The sequence below is a fragment of the Salvelinus fontinalis genome, chromosome 12 (genome assembly GCF_029448725.1).
Source record: "Salvelinus fontinalis isolate EN_2023a chromosome 12, ASM2944872v1, whole genome shotgun sequence".
Classification (NCBI taxonomy): Eukaryota; Metazoa; Chordata; class Actinopteri; order Salmoniformes; family Salmonidae; genus Salvelinus; species Salvelinus fontinalis.
Genome location: NC_074676.1, coordinates 60,383,478 through 60,402,568, shown reverse-complemented (window position 1 = coordinate 60,402,568; position 19,091 = coordinate 60,383,478). Strand labels below are relative to the sequence as shown.

The 19,091-nt window shown below is 41.6% G+C and overlaps 1 protein-coding gene and 1 non-coding gene across 2 annotated transcripts in view; one reads left to right on the top strand and one right to left on the bottom strand.

The window, feature by feature from the left end:
- Positions 1-9,207: 9,207 nt before the first annotated feature.
- On the bottom strand, positions 9,208-9,283 carry trnas-uga (transfer RNA serine (anticodon UGA)). The gene has a single exon. It is a non-coding gene; the product is annotated as a tRNA-Ser (tRNA).
- Positions 9,284-12,466: 3,183 nt separating this feature from the next.
- The window catches only part of LOC129867665 (zinc finger protein 883-like), a 30,920-nt gene continuing 24,295 nt past the window's right edge, over positions 12,467-19,091 (top strand). Inside the window, exon 1 of the mRNA XM_055941242.1 lies at positions 12,467-13,018. Within this exon, the coding sequence (XP_055797217.1) occupies positions 12,706-13,018 (313 nt within the window). The 5' untranslated portion in view covers positions 12,467-12,705. The remainder of the gene's footprint in view (positions 13,019-19,091) is intronic.

The window sequence follows — 19,091 nt, the reverse complement described above, 5'->3', positions numbered from 1 at the left end:
ATGCTTCCTAAGGCCAGTGTGTGTGCCAGTGAGGTGGTAGACCCAGGCCAGCTGACTATGGAGGCTTTTCCGCCCTTGTCCGCGGTCCTGTGTCCAGCTCCCAGTAATGGGGAGGGAATGGGAAATGGTAGGCCGGCCAGTGGACTAGTTAATGGTGGCACTAAAAACACTTCTAAAAGGAGCCCCCCTAGGAGTTCTTCCAGTCTACCAGCTCTAGAGCTGGGACAGGGGAAAACTAGTCTAGTCATGGCTGATATACATTCCCCGAGACCCCAAGTACTTGCTGGAGACCCACTAACCACAGAGCTAGTGCCAGGTGGGGTGGATATTGGGAAACAAACACAGGTGAATGCTGCTTTTGTTCACAGTCCCAAGAGGCTTCTATATAGTAATGTTATTTCAACATGCAGTAATACTATTTCCTCTCTATCTGACTCTGGCCAGGAGGTCCCCGGAGTTGGAGGGGAGCGGGACCCGTGTGGGGCTGCCCTTGGGACCCGGGAGGGGGATGAACATATGATGATAAGTGACGACAAAACGGAATCTTCCTTGAATAAGTCCTTGTCTGAGCCCCCCGGGGAGTCCCACGTTGCGGCCGCTCCGGTTCTCCCGCGGCTGTTCTCTTCGGGGCTACCATTTGCTGAACCAGGTCAGAGTAAAACATTGGGATCTGTTACAGCCAAAGTGAATCCAGTAGTTCTTTCTTCCCCAGTGATTAATCTACCTGCCAGGGAGCCTATTTTTACCTCCTTTGAACCAGTTAGACACCCAAATTCTATTAGGAAAATTTGGGATTGGGAACTGACAATTAAAAAAACAATTGTGATAATTGGAGACTCTAATATCTCACGGATATCTAGATTTACTGACCCTAGAGTGCAGGCAGATAGCTTCCCTGGTGCTACATTCCACCATCTAAAAGGGGTAGTAGAAAAGTTAGAACAACACCCAACAGTGGAGAAGGTGGTACTATCGGGGGGTTTAAACAACTGCCTGTCGAAACAGCTAGCGTTGACCTCCTGGAAGCAACTACAACAACTGCTAAAAATGGCGGAAAGTAAATTTCCGAATGCCATACTCTACGTGCCCATCATTAACTATTCAGACAGATTAGACAAACAACAACAGTCACTCTTGGACCAACTTAACCAAAAAATCCTAGAGCAATGCAACTATCTACCTGAGATAAGTAAACTTAGGTTTCACACACTGCCACGTGATCCAGTACATTGGACATCTGAAACAGCAAATATGATCTTTAATTTTTGGCTGGATAATTTAAAGATGTAAGGGGAGAACAGTGTCTTGATACAGCTCCACACTCCAATATTACTAATCTCTCACACTCATATAGACTCTCTAAGATGGAAAGAAAGGTATTGGAACGGGGATTGTCTTTTATCCCCACTCCGGGAATACTGGACAGGATGGAGCTTCGCAGGGACTTACACCTATACCAGAGGAGGTTAAAATTGTTGGATTATTTTAATTATGAAACTGATATCCCTTTTTTGCCTTTTATAGATCCCTCGGTTTGGGAACCTAGAGTACAATCGGTATCTCCCCCCATCCAAACATTGATTAGGAAGGACCTGGATGCATTTAGGAGGTTCCGACCTGGGCCAGTCACTAAGGGGAATAGTACGCAATTGGAGCTAGACATTATTAAATCGTTGGGATCCAACCAGAGTATAGTTATTAAACCTGCGGATAAAGGATCACAGATTGTAATCATGGACAGAGTACAGTATTTGTTGGAGGCCAACAGGCAATTGAACAATGCGAAAAATTATGTTCTATTAGACCACTCTATCCAATCTGAGACCCAAAACATGATCAAGGGGATATTGGGGGAACTGCTTGAAAAGCAGTTTATTACTTCCAAACAATATACTTACCTATTGGGCCCTGAGATACCACGACCGCGACAATTTTATCTTCTTCCAAAAATTCACAAACCTCTAGAAGAGTGGCCTGTGCCCTTTCAGATCCCTAGTGGCCGCCCAATCGTTAGTGACTGTGGATCGGAATCGTATCGAATCGCTGAATACATTGACTATTTTATCAATCCGCTATCCCAGAAGCATGCCTCCTATGTTAAGGACACATATGATTTTGTTGACAAACTTAAGGGTCTCGAACTACCACTAGGGGCGTTCTTATTCTCTGTGGATATTAACTCATTATATACAAATATTGAAACTTCTTTGGGACTGCGGGCAGTAAAACAAGCCTTGGATAGGTTTCCTGACCCTCAGCGCCCGGATAAGGAAATCTTAGATCTGTTGGAATTGAGTCTTTTGAGGAATGACTTCAGTTTTAATGATGAGTTTTATCTTCAGATCCATGGCACTGCCATGGGCAAGAAGTTTGCTCCAGCCTTTGCCAACTTATATATGGGTTTTTGGGAGGAGACAGCTTTTCTTAAATGTGAGACCCTTCCCTTACTATATCTCAGGTATTTGGATGACATCTTTGGAATTTGGGTGAATTCTATGCAGGATTTTGAGTGTTTTTTGGAAACCCTCAATACACATCATCCTGCTATTAGAACCTCTCATAATATACAAAGGGAAAAACTAGAATTTTTGGACACTCAGGTCTTCTTTGGATGTTCAGATGGTCTAACTAAACCATTGGCCACGAAAGTCTTCTTCAAAGAGACCGATAGGCATGCCGTGCTACATAAAACAAGTTATCATCCAAAACATACTTTTAGAGGGATCATTAAATCTCAGCTGATCCGGTTCAATAGAATCTGTACATTGGGTGAGCACGTGGAGGAGGCCACAACCATCCTTTTTAGAGCTTTGGGGCCACGGGGATATTCCAAACGCTTCCTTAGGGGGATAAAGGCAGAGGTAGCAGAATTATTTAGCAGGGAAGGGGGTTACAAGAAAATGGTAAAAACAAACAATTTGATACCCTTTATTATAACATACTCTGGGAACCTGGGTGGACTTAATAGGACCTTGAGGTCTAATTTCAGGGAAGCCCAACAAGCGGTGGAAGGACTGGGGGACTGTGAAGTAATCTCAGCCTACAGAAGAAACAAAAACCTCGGAGATAGGTTAGTCCACGCTGCCTTCCAGAAGAAAGAGGCACCTAATAAATTTGAAAAATATCTGGGGAGACCCAAATATATTGCTAATGCCTTCTCCGGACAGGGGTTCCCTATAAGACAGAGGCTCGAATTGTCCACTGCAAACTTGATCTACGGGATCAAGTGTAAATTGTGCCAAAAGATTTATATAGGAGAAACAAACAATACACTACTTGCCAGACTAAAACAACATCTATACTATATGGCTAAAGGTAGTAAGAGTACGGTATTGTACTTGCATTTTGGCCTACATGCAGTGGAGGGTTTGAGTATCTTTGGGTTGGAAACAAATGGGAGCTGGTCCAGGACACAACGACAGGGGATGGAAAGAATTTGGATTGCGCGTCTCAATACAATAGATCCTAAGGGCCTGAATGAAAAATATTAAATTTATTTTGGCCTATTTTCCTGATGGGAAGGGGCCCTTTCCAGGACAGTGACATGGAGGATTGGGTGGGGGAGGTAGCGGGGGATGGTGGGAGAGCCGCCCATTATATATGCCAATTTATCCAATTATTTATGGATTTATTTTTATATTGTTTGTATACGGACTATGAATACAATGGCACTTAATTTCATATTCTTGAAAAAAATGGGTTTTTTTCCGTGTGGCGTGATTTTAATGCATGTATTGTTTGGAGATTTTTGTGGAGATTTCTATAGCACTTGTTGAGTTTAAAGCACTTCTATTTTCCAGTGTGGGATGATTTTTACATGGTTAAATAGCCATTGCCTGCTAATACTTATGTTTGTCTTTTTTAGTAATTAATTTATTTGTTTGTTAGTTTATTGGGTGGTTCTCCTCACCGTAAATCCCTAACCTTAACCCTGAGATATTCATGCCTAACCTTAACCTTTGCTCCCCCATACTTGATCTTAGGTTTCTGGACCTATACTCTAACCCTAAGCCTAACCCTAATCTTAATCCTAACCTTAACCCCGATATCTTCATGCCTAACCTTAACCTTTTTTTCCCTCCATACTTGATTCTATTCTAATCCTGACCTATACTCTAATTCTAACCCTAACCGTAACTTAACCTGAACTCTCACCTTTACCCCCAGCTCCCAAGTCGTAACCCTAATTTCCAACCCTAACTTAGACCCTCAGGCCTAACCTTAATTTTTAGACCACAGCCCTGAGCTGAGCCCCTGGCCTCTATTTTTTAATTTGGAATCCCTGGTTCTTAATTTATATCTTATTTGGATTATAATTTTAAATCCTGGTTCTGGTCCATTGTTTAAACGTATCTTTTTTTATATATACATATTGGAGTATTCTTATTGTCTTAGTTTGTTTGTTGGTTGCAGTGATCCAACACCTACCCTAATTGGGACGGTTGATGGGATCTCTAGTCATGAAAGTATTGGATACAATAGTCTAAACCATTTATCCTAAAGGGGTTGCCTGTGCCAGTGCATATCAGATTCGTCTGTTTTTCCTTGAACCTAACCCTAACCCTAACCCTAACCCTAACCCTAACCCCCCTAGGAGGCCTCCCAGTCTACCAGCTCTAGAGCTGGGACAGGGGAAAACTAGTCTAGTCATGGCTGATATACATTCCCCGAGACCCGAAGTACTTGCTGGAGACCCACTAACCACAGAGCTAGTGCCAGGTGGGGTGGATATTGGGAAACAAACACAGGTGAATGCTGCTTTGGTTCATAGCCCTAAGAGGCTCTTATATAGTAATGTTATTTTAACATGCAGTAATACTATTTCCTCTCTATCTGACTCTGGCCAGGAGGTCCCCGGAGTTGGAGGGGAGCGGGACCCGTGTGGGGCTGCCCTTGGGACCCGGGAGGGGGATGAACATATGATGATAAGTGACGACAAATTGGAATCTTCCTTGAATAAGTCCTTGTCTGAGCCCCCCGGGGAGTCCCAAGTGGCGGCCGCTCCGGTCCTCCCGCTGCTGTTCTCTTCGGGGCTACCATCTGCTGAACCAGGTCAGAGTAAAACATTGGGATCTGTTACAGCCGAAGTGAATCCAGGAGTTTCTTCTTCAGGGAGCCTATTTTTATCTCCGTTGAACCAGTTAGACACCCAAATTCTATTAGGAAAATTTGGGATTGGGAACTGACAATTAAAAAACCAATTGTGATAATTGGAGACTCTAATATCTCACGGATACCTAGATTTACTGACCCTAGAGTGCAGGCAGATAGCTTCCCTGGTGCTACATTCCACCATCTAAAAGGGGTAGTAGAAAAGTTAGAACAACACCCAATAGTGGAGAAGGTGGTACTATCGGGGGGTTTAAACAATTGTCTGGCGAAACAGCTAGCGTTGACCTCCTGGAAGCAACTTCAACAACTGCTAAAAATGGCGGAAAGTAAATTTCCGAATGCCATACTCTACGTGCCCATCATTAACTATTCAGACAGTTTAGACAAACAACAACAGTCACTCTTGGACCAACTTAACCAAAAAATCCTAGAGCAATGCAACTATCTACCTGAGATAAGTAAACTTAGGTTTCACACACTGCCACGTGATCCAGTACATTGGACATCTGAAACAGCAAATATGATCTTTAATTCTTGGCTGGATAATTTAAACATGTAGGGGGAGAACAGGGTTTTGATACATGGGCTGGAAACAAATGGGAGCTGGCCCAGGACACAACGACGGGGGAGGGAAAGAATTTTGATTGCGCGTCTCAATACAATAGATCCTAAGGGTCTGAATGAAAAATATTAAATGAAAAATACTAAATTTATTTTGGCTTATTTTCCTGATGGGAAGGGGCCGTTCCAGGACAGTGACATGGAGGATTGGGTGGGGGAGGTAGTAGGGTATGGTGGGAGAGCCCCTATTTCAAATGTCAATTTATTTTTATTTTTATATTGTTTGTATACGGACTATGAATACGATGGCACTTAATTTTATACTTTTGAAAAAAAGTTTTTTTGGCCGTGTGGCATGATTTTAATGCATGTATTGTTTGGAGATTTTTGTGGAGATTTCTATAGCACTTATTGAGTTTAAAGCACTTCTATTTTCCAGTGTGGTATGATTTTTACATGGTTAAATAGCCATTGCCTGCAAACACTTATGTGTGTCTTTTCTTAGTTATTAATTTATTTGTTTGTTAGTTTATTGGGTGGTTCTCCTTACCGTAAAACTCTAACCTTAACCCTGAGATATTCATGCCTAACCTTAACCCTTGCTCCCCCATACTTGATCTTAGGTTTCTGGACCTATACTCTAAGCCTAAGCCTAACCCTAATCTTAATCCTAACCTTAACCCCGAGATCTTCATGCCTAACCTTAACCTTTTTTTCCCTCCATACTTGATCCTATTCTAACCCTGACCTATACTCTAATTCTAAATCCAACCGTAACTTAACCTGAACTCTCACCTTTGCCCCCAGTTCCCAAGTCGTAACCCTAATTTCCAACCCTAACCTGGACCCTCAGGCCTAACCTTAAATCTTAGACCATAGCCCTGAGTTGAGCCCCTGGCCTCTATTTCTTAATTTGGAATCCCCGGTTCTTAACCTATATCTTATTTAGATTATAATTGTAAATCCTGGATATCTTATTTAGATTATAATTGTAAATCCTGGTTTTGGTCCTTTGTTTAAACACATCTTTTTATTTATACATATTTGAGTATTCTTATTGTCTTGATTTGTTTGTTGGCCACAATGATCCAACACCTACCCTAATTGGGACGGTTACTGGGATCTCTAGTCATGAAAGTATTGGATACAATAGTCTAAACCATTTATCCTAAAGGGGTTGCCTGTGCCAGTGCATATCAGATTCGTCTGTTTTTCCTTGAACCTAACCCTAACCCTAACCCTAACCCTAACCCTAACCCATTCTAACGCTTACCCTAAACTCAACCCTAACCTTAACCATTCCTTCAACCTATGGACGGACGCTAACCCTAACCCTAACCCTAACCCTATGGACGGACGGTTTTAAGCCCAACCAACGGGCATTTCTACAAGTGGGAAACCATGGGGTCTACAACTTTGGAAAACATCCAGGACAAAAAGACTGACGGACACGGAAGTAAATACATAGACAACGTGGAGCCAAAAAAGAAGGATCCGATGGCAAGTAACTCCTAAGTTGCTAACCTTAACCATTCTAAACCATAACCTTAACCCTAACCCTAACCTTAATCCTAACCTTAACCATTCTAATCCCTAACCCCAACCTTAACCCTAACCTTAACCATTCTAAACCCAAACATTAACCCTAACCCTGACCCTAACCATTCTAACCCTAAACCTAACCCTAACCTTAACCACTCCAACCCTAACCCTAACCCTAACCATTCTAACCCTGACCCTAACCTTAACCATCCCTTAAACCAACGGACGGACGGTTTTAAGCCCAACCAACGGGCATTTCTACAAGTGGGCAACCATGGGGTCTACAACTTTGGCCGGGTGCGCCCGGAACCCCCTGGCCCGCGCGTCAATGCTGTGGAGTGCACCCATCCCCCCCCCCCCCCCCTTCGGCTTCCACGTGTCAGCGATGGAAGTGGATCAACCGCCTCAGAACTTGACAGAAGGCGTCAATCACTCCTCCAGCATCTTTTCATTGTTTCTGCATCTCACGAATGTTCTTGTTTGTGATCCGAACCCCTCAAACTTAGATTCGTCTGTCCATAACACTTTTTTCCAATCTTCCTCTGCACAATGTCTGTGTTATTTTGTCCATCTTAATATTTTTTTTTTTTTTACGGTCTGAGATATAGATTTTTCTCCCTCTGCACACATCAACAACAGTCACCCACGAAGCGTCGTTACCCATTGTTCCACAAAAGCCGCGGCCCTTGCAGAGCAAGTGGAACCACTACTTCTAGGTTTCAGAGCAAGTGACGTAACCGACTGAAAGGCTGCTAGCTCGCACCACCGCTAACTAGCTAGCCATTTCGCATCCGTTACACTAACATAATTGCAAAAGGATTTTCTAATGATCAATTAGCCTTTTAAAATGATAAACTTGGAGAATATAAAATATAGAATATATTTTTATTTGTTTAACCCTTTTTTGGTTCCTACATGGTTCCATATGAGTTATTTCATAGTTTTGACGTTTCCACTATTATTCTACAACGTAGACAATAGTTAAAATAAAGAAAAAACATTGAATTTGTAGGTGTGTCCAAACAATTGACCGGTACTGTAAATGCATTGTGGAGGAGAACTGATCCTAGATCTGTACAAAGGCATAACATCTACAGCAGGAACAACTGTCTGTGTTAGAGAGCACATAAAACGAACTGATCCTAGATCTGTACAAAGGCACAACATCTACAGCAGGAACAACTGTCTGTGTTAGAGAGCACATAAAACGAACTGATCCTAGATCTGTACAAAGGCATAACATCTACAGCAGGAACAACTGTCTGTGTTAGAGAGCACATAAAACGAACTGATCCTAGATCTGTACAAAGGCATAACATCTACAGCAGGTTTAAATGACATATCTGTTTGTCAATACAAGTCAGGGTCTGTGGAGGCTTGGCCTATTAGTGGTAGATTTGGGGGAGAATTTGACATGTCAGTTGGAATAGTGATAGCTTTTTGGAGAGACCCTTGTCACTACAGCCAATCAGTGAGCAGATTCCCTTCCCCCACATCTCAGGCAGTTCTGTTACTCACAACACTTCCTGCTTTCCTCAACAATGGAAAAGCCCACTGAGATAAAGCCTTGCCATTTTTTACAATTAGGAAATAATATGTCATGATTTACCTCAGCCAGCATTGTGAATGGTTAGGAAGTAATATGTCATGATTTACTCGTACCTCAGCCAGCATTGTGAATGGTTAGGAAATAATATGTCATGTTTTACTCGTACCTCAGCCAGCATTGTGAATGGTTAGGAAATAATATGTCATGTTTTACTCGTACCTCAGCCAGCATTGTGAATGGTTAGGAAATAATATGTCATGTTTTACTCGTACCTCAGCCAGCATTGTGAATGGTTAGGAAATAATATGTCATATATGTCATGTTTTACTCGTACATTTACATTTTTACATTTAAGTCATTTAGCAGACGCTCTTATCCAGAGCGACTTACAAATTGGAAAGTTCATACATATTCATCCTGGTCCCCCCATGGGAATTGAACCCTGGCCCCCCCGTGGGAATTGAACCCACAACCCTGGCGTTTCAAGCGCCATGCTCTACCAACTGAGCCACACGTACCTCAGCCAGCATTGTGAATGGTTAGGAAATAATATGTCATGTTTTACTCGTACCTCAGCCAGCATTGTGAATGGTGTCTGATGCAGTGACAAACTAGACCATGGCAGTAAATCTAATACTTAGGTGTTTTTAGTCATGCATGAAAGGTCTGGGGTGGTTCTGTGGTTATAAGTTACTGACCTTGGAATACATTTCTGGCATGCTGGCAGGGTCTGAATCAAACCCAATGTCCACCTGGCACACTGACAGGGTCTGAATCAAACCCAATGACCACCTGGCACACTGACAGGGTCTGAATCAAACCCAATGTACACCTGGTACACTGACAGGGTCTGAATCAAACCCAATGTCTACCTGGCACACTGACAGGGTCTGAATCAAACCCAATGACCACCTGTCACACTGACAGGGTCTGAATCAAACCCAATGTCCACCTGGCACACTGGCAGGGTCTGAATCAAACCCAATGACCACCTGGCACACTGACAGGGTCTGAATCAAACCCAATGACCACCTGGTACACTGACAGGGTCTGAATCAAACTCAATGTCCACCTGGCACACTGACAGGGTCTGAATCAAACCCAATGTCCACCTGGCACACTGACAGGGTCTGAATCAAATGCAATGTCCACCTGTCACACTGACAGGGTCTGAATCAAATGCAATGTCCACCTGTCACAGTGACAGGGTCTGAATCAAATGCAATGTCCACCTGTCACAGTGACAGGGTCTGAATCAAATGTTAAGGGGAGGGAAGATTGGTTAAGAGGGTGATGATTATTGTTGTTCTCTGCCTGATTATTATGCAACAACACTGTTTACAAAAGCTTTGTTTAATCAGCACAACAGTTTTCAGCTGTGCTAACAATTGCAAAATGTTTTTCTAATGTCACGTTCCTGACCTATTTCTGTTAGTTTGTTGTATGTGTTAGTTGGTCAGGACGTGAGTTCGGGTGGGCATTCTACGTTTTCTGTTTCTATGTTGGTTTAAGGGTTGCCTGGTATGGCTCTTAATTAGAGGCAGGTGTTTGGCGTTCCTCTAATTGAGAGTCATATTTAGGTAGGTTGTTTCACAGTGTTCTTGTGGGTGGTTGTCTCCTGTGTCAGTGTTTGTCGCACCATACGGGACTGTTCGGTTTGTTTTTGTACATCGTCATTTTGTGTAGTCTTTTTTCCCTGTTCGTGCGTTCTTCGTGTTTAATGTAAGTTCGTCTCCAGGTCTGTCTATGTCTAAACGTTAGTAGCTTGTGTGTGCACTTTCGTTTTGTAGCTTCACGGTCGTTTGTTTTGTTAGTTTGTAAGTGTTTTGTTTCGTTTTTTCCTTCAAAATAAAAAGAAGATGTTCTTTTCACGCGCTGCGCCTTGGTCCTCACTCTCTCCCTTTGATGATCGTGACATCTAATGATCAGTTAGCCTTTTAAAATGATAACCTTGGATTAGCTAACACAACGTGCCATTGGAACACAGGAGTGATGGTTGCTGATAATGGGCCTCTGTACTCCTATGTAGATATTCCATGAAAAAATCTGCCGTTTTCAGCTACAATAGTAATTTACAACATTAACAATGTCTACACTGTATTTCTGAACAATTTGATGTTATTTTAATGGACAAAAAAAAATCGATTTCCTTTCAAAAACAAGTACATTTTTGAAGTGACCCCAAACTATTGTAGAGTAGTATACATCTACATGATGTATTGTTACACCATGTAGGAGCAGTATAGACCTAGTCTGTTCATTATATACATCTTAATGATGTATTGTTACACCATGTAGGAGCAGTGTAGACCTAGTCTGTTCATTATATACATCTTAATGATGTATTGTTACACCATGTAGGAGCAGTGTAGACCTAGTCTGTTCATTATATATATCTCCATGATGTATTGTTACACCACGTAGGAGCAGTATAGACCTAGTCTGTTCATTATATACATCTACATGATGTATTGTTACACCACGTAGGAGCAGTATAGACCTAGTCTGTTCATTATATACATCTACATGATGTATTGTTACACCACGTAGGAGCAGTATAGACCTAGTCTGTTCATTATATACATCTACATGATGTATTGTTACACCATGTAGGAGCAGTATAGACCTAGTCTGTTCATTATATACATCTACATGATGTATTGTTACACCATGTAGGAGCAGTATAGACCTAGTCTGTTCATTATATACATCTACATGATGTATTGTTACACCATGTAGGAGCAGTATAGACCTAGTCTGTTCATTATATACATCTACATGATGTATTGTTACACCATGTAGGAGCAGCATAGACCTAGTCTGTTCATTATATACATCTACATGATGTATTGTTACACCACGTAGGAGCAGTATAGACCTAGTCTGTTCATTATATACATCTACATGATGTATTGTTACACCACGTAGGAGCAGTATAGACCTAGTCTGTTACATCATGTAGGAGCAGTATAGACCTAGTCTGTTCATTATATACATCTACATGATGTATTGTTACACCACGTAGGAGCAGTATAGACCTAGTCTGTTCATTATATACATCTACATGATGTATTGTTACACCACGTAGGAGCAGTATAGACCTAGTCTGTTCATTATATACATCTACATGATGTATTGTTACACCATGTAGGAGCAGTATAGACCTAGTCTGTTCATTATATACATCTACATGATGTATTGTTACACCATGTAGGAGCAGTATAGACCTAGTCTGTTCATTATATACATCTTCATGATGTATTGTTACACCATGTAGGAGCAGTATAGACCTAGTCTGTTCATTATATACATCTACATGATATATTGTTACACCATGTAGGAGCAGTATAGACCTAGTCTGTTCATTATATACATCTACATGATGTATTGTTACACCATGTAGGAGCAGTATAGACCTACAGTAGGTAGCTACTTATTTAGATGTAGTATGACTTAATGAAACTGCCTTAAATGTGCTGTAGTAAACCTTTTTTATTCTCACTAATCAATCAACACATTCCTGTCTTTGTATGTCTCATTATAATAGTATTATTTAATTTAATCCATTTAAAACAATCTTTGTCTGTACATAACATATTTATTTTCTTAACTGCGTTTCCCACTCCAGTCAGCAGACGGCGATGTGCGTCTTTCAGGCGACGCTGTCAGCGTGACGTATAATCTAGTGGACGGTCCTTCATAAACATCTCGTCAACCACCTCGGTAGCTTGCTAGCCAACATAGCCGAAAGATTCAAGCTATTTATACGCTTTCGGTGTAAATTAGCTACGGTGTTTTAGACACACTTCTGTCGTATCTACTTGTTAACCTATTTAATTTAATACTTACGTTATTTTGTATTAGTCAGCTATAGTAGCTGGCTGGTTTAGTTAGCACTAGCCTAGTCGCTAATGATAGCTAGCTAGCTAACATCCCCGAACATGAGCTCCCTAAACTTCTCCCCTCTTGTTAAAGAAGAGGCTGTCTGCTGGACGGAGAAAGAAGCTCTGGGGCTGAACATTGTCGTGAAAGAGGAGAAGGAAGAAGAGGATGTCACAGTAAAAGAAGAAGTAGATGGTGAGGCTGTTACGGTGAAAGAAGAGGAAGATACGTTCAGAGTAAAAGAGAAGGGGGAGTATGTTATGGTGAAAGAAGAAGAGGAGGAGGATGTCGTTTTTGGAGTGAAGAAGGAAGGGGAGATTACTGTCACATTGGAAGATGAAGAGGAGGAGATAGGAGATCTGATTAACACCAGTAAGTACCGCTTTAAATGTGTTTTTAACTTTGGATATTCGGGGTTCGCTCGTCAATACCTCTTCAACGGAGGGCCCAGGATGATGACTGATATGTCTAGAATCAGACGACTTAGAGAGCAAGCTACCCCTTGTTTTCTTTGTTCCGTTTCCAAAAAGTGACTTAACATATATATTGAGAAGGGTCTATCTCCAGACAACTACTGTGGGATCCCCTCCTTTGTCGTCCGCTCTACACATATTCCTCTCCTTTGATTTCTTAAAAATATTAATTTGAGATATTTAATGTTTTATTTACTACATTTTAGTAGCTTCCTGTCCACATCACATTGAGATCTACAGCCAGTTTGGTTGATGTCACTGATCTCGCTCAGTAACGCCCATTATAATGCTACCAGGGTTTCCGTGACGGGGAAGATTTTAGTTTACTGGCCGTTTTGAGAACTTTACTAGACACATATTGGGTGCATAGCCCATTAGGGTTGTTCACCCATGGTGCTCAGAATGACAGAAATCACATTTAGATGAGGGTGATGGATCTGAACAGAACATGGACCTCCTGTAATGAAGCAGTTTGTGCCTTTCGTTTCTGGACAATGGAATAAAGTTGATATGAAAACCAATAGAACAGGAGAGAAATAGCATAGTGGTGGGTCTAATAGAACAGGAGAGAAATGACATAGTGGTGGGTCTAATATAACAGGAGAGAAATGACATAGTGGTGGGTCTAATATAGCAGGAGAGAAATGGCATAGTGGTGGGTCTAATATAACAGGAGTGAAATGACATAGTGGTAGGTCCTATAGAACAGGAGAGAAATGACAAAGTGGTGGGTCTAATATAACAGGAGAGAAATGACATAGTGGTGGGTCCTATAGAACAGGAGAGAAATGACATAGTGGTGGGTCTAATATAGCAGGAGTGAAATGACATAGTGGTGGGTCCAATAGAACAGGAGAGAAATTACATAGTGGTGGGTCTAATATAACAGGAGAGAAATGACATAGTGGTGGGTCTAATAGAACAGGAGAGAAATGACATAGTGGTGGGTCCAATAGAACAGGAGAGAAATGACATAGTGGTGGTTCTAATAGAACAGGAGAGACATGACATAATGGTGGGTCCAATAGAACAGGAGAGAAATGACATAGTGGTGGGTCTAATAGAACAGGAGAGACATGACATAGTGGTAGGTCCAATAGAACAGGAGAGAAATGGCATAGTGGTGGGTCTAATATAACAGGAGAGACATGACATAGTGGTGGGTCCAATAGAACAGGAGAGAAATGGCATAGTGGTGGGTCTAATATAACAGGAGAGAAATGACATAGTGGTGGGTCTAATATAACAGGAGAGACATGACATAGTGGTGGGTCCAATATAACAGGAGTGAAATGACATAGTGGTGGGTCTAATAGAACAGGAGAGAAATGACATAGTGGTGGGTCCAATAGAACAGGAGAGAATTGACATAGTGGTGGGTCTAATATAACAGGAGAGAAATGACATAGTGGTGGGTCCAATAGAACAGGAGAGAAATGACATAGTGGTGGGTCTAATAGAACAGGAGAGAAATTACATAGTGGTGGGTCCTATAGAACAGGAGAGAAATGACATAGTGGTGGGTCTAATATAACAGGAGAGAAATGACATAGTGGTGGGTCTAATATAACAGGAGAGAAATGACATAGTGGTGGATCTAATATAACAGGAGAGAAATGACATAGTGGTGGGTCTAATATAACAGGAAAGAAATGACATAGTGGTGGGTCTAATGTAACAGGAGAGAAATGACAGTGGTGGGTCTAATATAACAGGAAAGAAATGACATAGTGGTGGGTCTAATGTAACAGGAGAGAAATGACAGTGGTGGGTCTAATATAACAGGAGAGAAATGACATAGTGGTGGGTCTAATATAACACGAGAGAAATGACATAGTGGTGGGTCTAATAGAACAGGAGAGAAATGACATAGTGGTGGGTCTAATATAACAGGAGAGAAATGACATAGTGGTGGGTCTAATAGAACAGGAGAGAAATGACATAGTGGTTGGTCTAATAGAACAGGAGAGAAATGACATAGTGGTGGGTCTAATATAACAGGAGTGAAATGACATAGTGGTGGGTCCTATAGAACAGGAGAGAAATGGCATAGTGGTGGGTCCAATAGAACAGGAGAGAAATGACATAGTGGTGGGTCTAATATAACAGGAGAGAAATGACATAGTGGTGGGTCTAATATAACAGGAGTGAAATGACATAGTGGTGGGTCTAATATAACAGGAGTGAAATGACATAGTGGTAGGTCCAATAGAACAGGAGAGAAATGACATAGTGGTGGGTCTAATAGAACAGGAGAGAAATGACATAGTGGTGGGTCCAATAGAACAGGAGAGAAATGACATAGTGGTGGGTCTAATAGAACAGGAGAGACATGACATAGTGGTGGATCCAATAGAACAGGAGAGAAATGACATAGTGGTGAGTCTAATAGAACAGGAGAGACATGACATAGTGGTAGGTCCAATAGAACAGGAGAGAAATGGCATAGTGGTGGGTCTAATAGAACAGGAGAGAAATGGCATAGTGGTGGGTCTAATATAACAGGAGAGACATGACATAGTGGTGGGTCCAATATAACAGGAGTGAAATGACATAGTGGTGGGTCTAATAGAACAGGAGAGAAATGACATAGTGGTGGGTCTAATAGAACAGGAGAGAAATGACATAGTGGTGGGTCCAATAGAACAGGAGAGAAATGACATAGTGGTGGGTCTAATATAACAGGAGAGAAATGACATAGTGGTGGGTCTAATATAACAGGAGAGAAATGACATAGTGGTGGGTCTAATAGAACAGGAGAGAAATGACATAGTGGTGGGTCCTAAAGAACAGGAGAGAAATGACATAGTGGTGGGTCTAATATAACAGGAGAGAAATGACATAGTGGTGGGTCTAATATAACAGGAGAGAAATGACATAGTGGTGGATCTAATATAACAGGAGAGAAATGACATAGTGGTGGGTCTAATATAACAGGAAAGAAATGACATAGTGGTGGGTCTAATGTAACAGGAGAGAAATGACATAGTGGTGGGTCTAATATAACAGGAGAGAAATGACATAGTGGTGGGTCTAATATAACAGGAGAGAAATGACATAGTGGTGGGTCTAATAGAACAGGAGAGAAATGACATAGTGGTGGGTCTAATAGAACAGGAGAGAAATGACATAGTGGTGGGTCTAATAGAACAGGAGTGAAATGACATAGTGGTGGGTCCAATAGAACAGGAGAAAAATGACATAGTGGTGGGTCTAATATAGCAGGAGAGAAATGGCATAGTGGTGGGTCTAATATAACAGGAGTGAAATGGCATAGTGGTAGGTCCTATAGAACAGGAGAGAAATGACATAGTGGTGGGTCTAATATAACAGGAGAGAAATGACATAGTGGTGGGTCCAATAGAACAGGAGAGAAATTACATAGTGGTGGGTCCAATAGAACAGGAGAGAAATTACATAGTGGTGGGTCCTATAGAACAGGAGAGAAATGACATAGTGGTGGGTCTAATAGAACAGGAGAGAAATGACATAGTGGTGGATCCAATAGAACAGGAGAGAAATGACATAGTGGTGGGTCTAATAGAACAGGAGAGACATGACATAGTGGTAGGTCCAATAGAACAGGAGAGAAATGGCATAGTGGTGGGTCCTATAGAACAGGAGAGAAATGGCATAGTGGTGGGTCCAATAGAACAGGAGAGAAATGACATAGTGGTGGGTCCAATATAAAAGGAGAGAAATGACATAGTGGTGGGTCTAATATAACAGGAGTGAAATGACATAGTGGTAGGTCCAATAGAACAGGAGAGAAATGACATAGTGGTGGGTCTAATAGAACAGGAGAGAAATGACATAGTGGTGGGTCCAATAGAACAGGAGAGAAATGACATAGTGGTGGGTCTAATAGAACAGGAGAGACATGACATAGTGGTGGATCCAATAGAACAGGAGAGAAATGACATAGTGGTGGGTCTAATAGAACAGGAGAGACATGACATAGTGGTAGGTCCAATAGAACAGGAGAGAAATGGCATAGTGGTGGGTCTAATAGAACAGGAGAGAAATGGCATAGTGGTGGGTCTAATATAACAGGAGAGAAATGAAATAGTGGTGGGTCTAATATAACAGGAGAGAAATGACATAGTGGTGGGTCTAATATAACAGGAGAGACATGACATAGTGGTGGGTCCAATATAACAGGAGTGAAATGACATAGTGGTGGGTCTAATAGAACAGGAGAGAAATGACATAGTGGTGGGTCTAATATAACAGGAGAGAAATGACATAGTGGTGGGTCTAATAGAACAGGAGAGAAATGACATAGTGGTGGGTCTAATAGAACAGGAGAGAAATGACATAGTGGTGGGTCTAATATAACAGGAGTGAAATGACATAGTGGTGGGTCCAATAGAACAGGAGAAAAATGACATAGTGGTGGGTCTAATATAGCAGGAGAGAAATGGCATAGTGGTGGGTCTAATATAACAGGAGTGAAATGGCATAGTGGTAGGTCCTATAGAACAGGAGAGAAATGACATAGTGGTGGGTCTAATATAACAGGAGAGAAATGACATAGTGGTGGGTCCAATAGAACAGGAGAGAAATTACATAGTGGTGGGTCTAATAGAACAGGAGAGAAATGACATAGTGGTGGGTCTAATAGAACAGGAGAGACATGACATAGTGGTGGGTCCAATAGAAAAGGAGAGACATGACATAGTGGTGGGTCCAATATAACAGGAGTGAAATTACATAGTGGTGGGTCTAATAGAACAGGAGAGAAATGACATAGTGGTGGGTCCAATAGAACAGGAGAGAAATTACATAGTGGTGGGTCTAATAGAACAGGAGAGAAATGACATAGTGGTGGGTCTAATAGAACAGGAGAGACATGACATAGTGGTGGGTCCAATAGAAAAGGAGAGAAATGACATAGTGGTGGGTCCAATAGAACAGGAGAGAAATTACATAGTGGTGGGTCTAATAGAACAGGAGAGAAATGACATAGTGGTGGGTCTAATATAACAGGAGAGACATGACATAGTGGTGGGTCTAATATAACAGGAGAGACATGACATAGTGGTGGGTCCAATATAACAGGAGTGAAATGACATAGTGGTAGGTCCAATAGAACAGGAGAGAAATGGCATAGTGGTGGGTCTAATAGAACAGGAGAGACATGACATAGTGGTGGGTCCAATAGAACAGGAGAGAAATGGCATAGTGGTGGGTCTAATATAACAGGAGAGAAATGACATAGTGGTGGGTCTAATATAACAGGAGAGACATGACATAGTGGTGGGTCTAATATAACAGGAGAGACATGACATAGTGGTGGGTCCAATATAACAGGAGTGAAATGACATAGTGGTGGATCTAATATAACAGGAGAGAAATGACATAGTGGTGGGTCTAATATAACAGGAAAGAAATGACATAGTGGTGGGTCTAATGTAACAGGAGAGAAATGACATAGTGGTGGGTCTAATATAACAGGAAAGAAATGACATAGTGGTGGGTCCAATAGAACAGGAGAGAAATGGCATAGTGGTGGGTCTAATATAACAGGAGAGAAATGACATAGTGGTGGGTCTAATATAACAGGAGAGAAATGACATAGTGGTGGGTCTAATATAACAGGAGTGAAATGACATAGTGGTAGGTCCAATAGAACAGGAGAGAAATGACATAGTGGTGGGTCTAATAGAACAGGAGAGAAATGACATAGTGGTGGGTCCAATAGAACAGGAGAGAAATGACATAGTGGTGGGTCTAATAGAACAGGAGAGACATGACATAGTGGTGGATCCAATAGAACAGGAGAGAAATGACATAGTGGTGGGTCTAATAGAACAGGAGAGACATGACATAGTGGTAGGTCCAATAGAACAGGAGAGAAATGGCATAGTGGTGGGTCTAATAGAACAGGAGAGAAATGGCATAGTGGTGGGTCTAATATAACAGGAGAGAAATGAAATAGTGGTGGGTCTAATATAACAGGAGAGAAATGA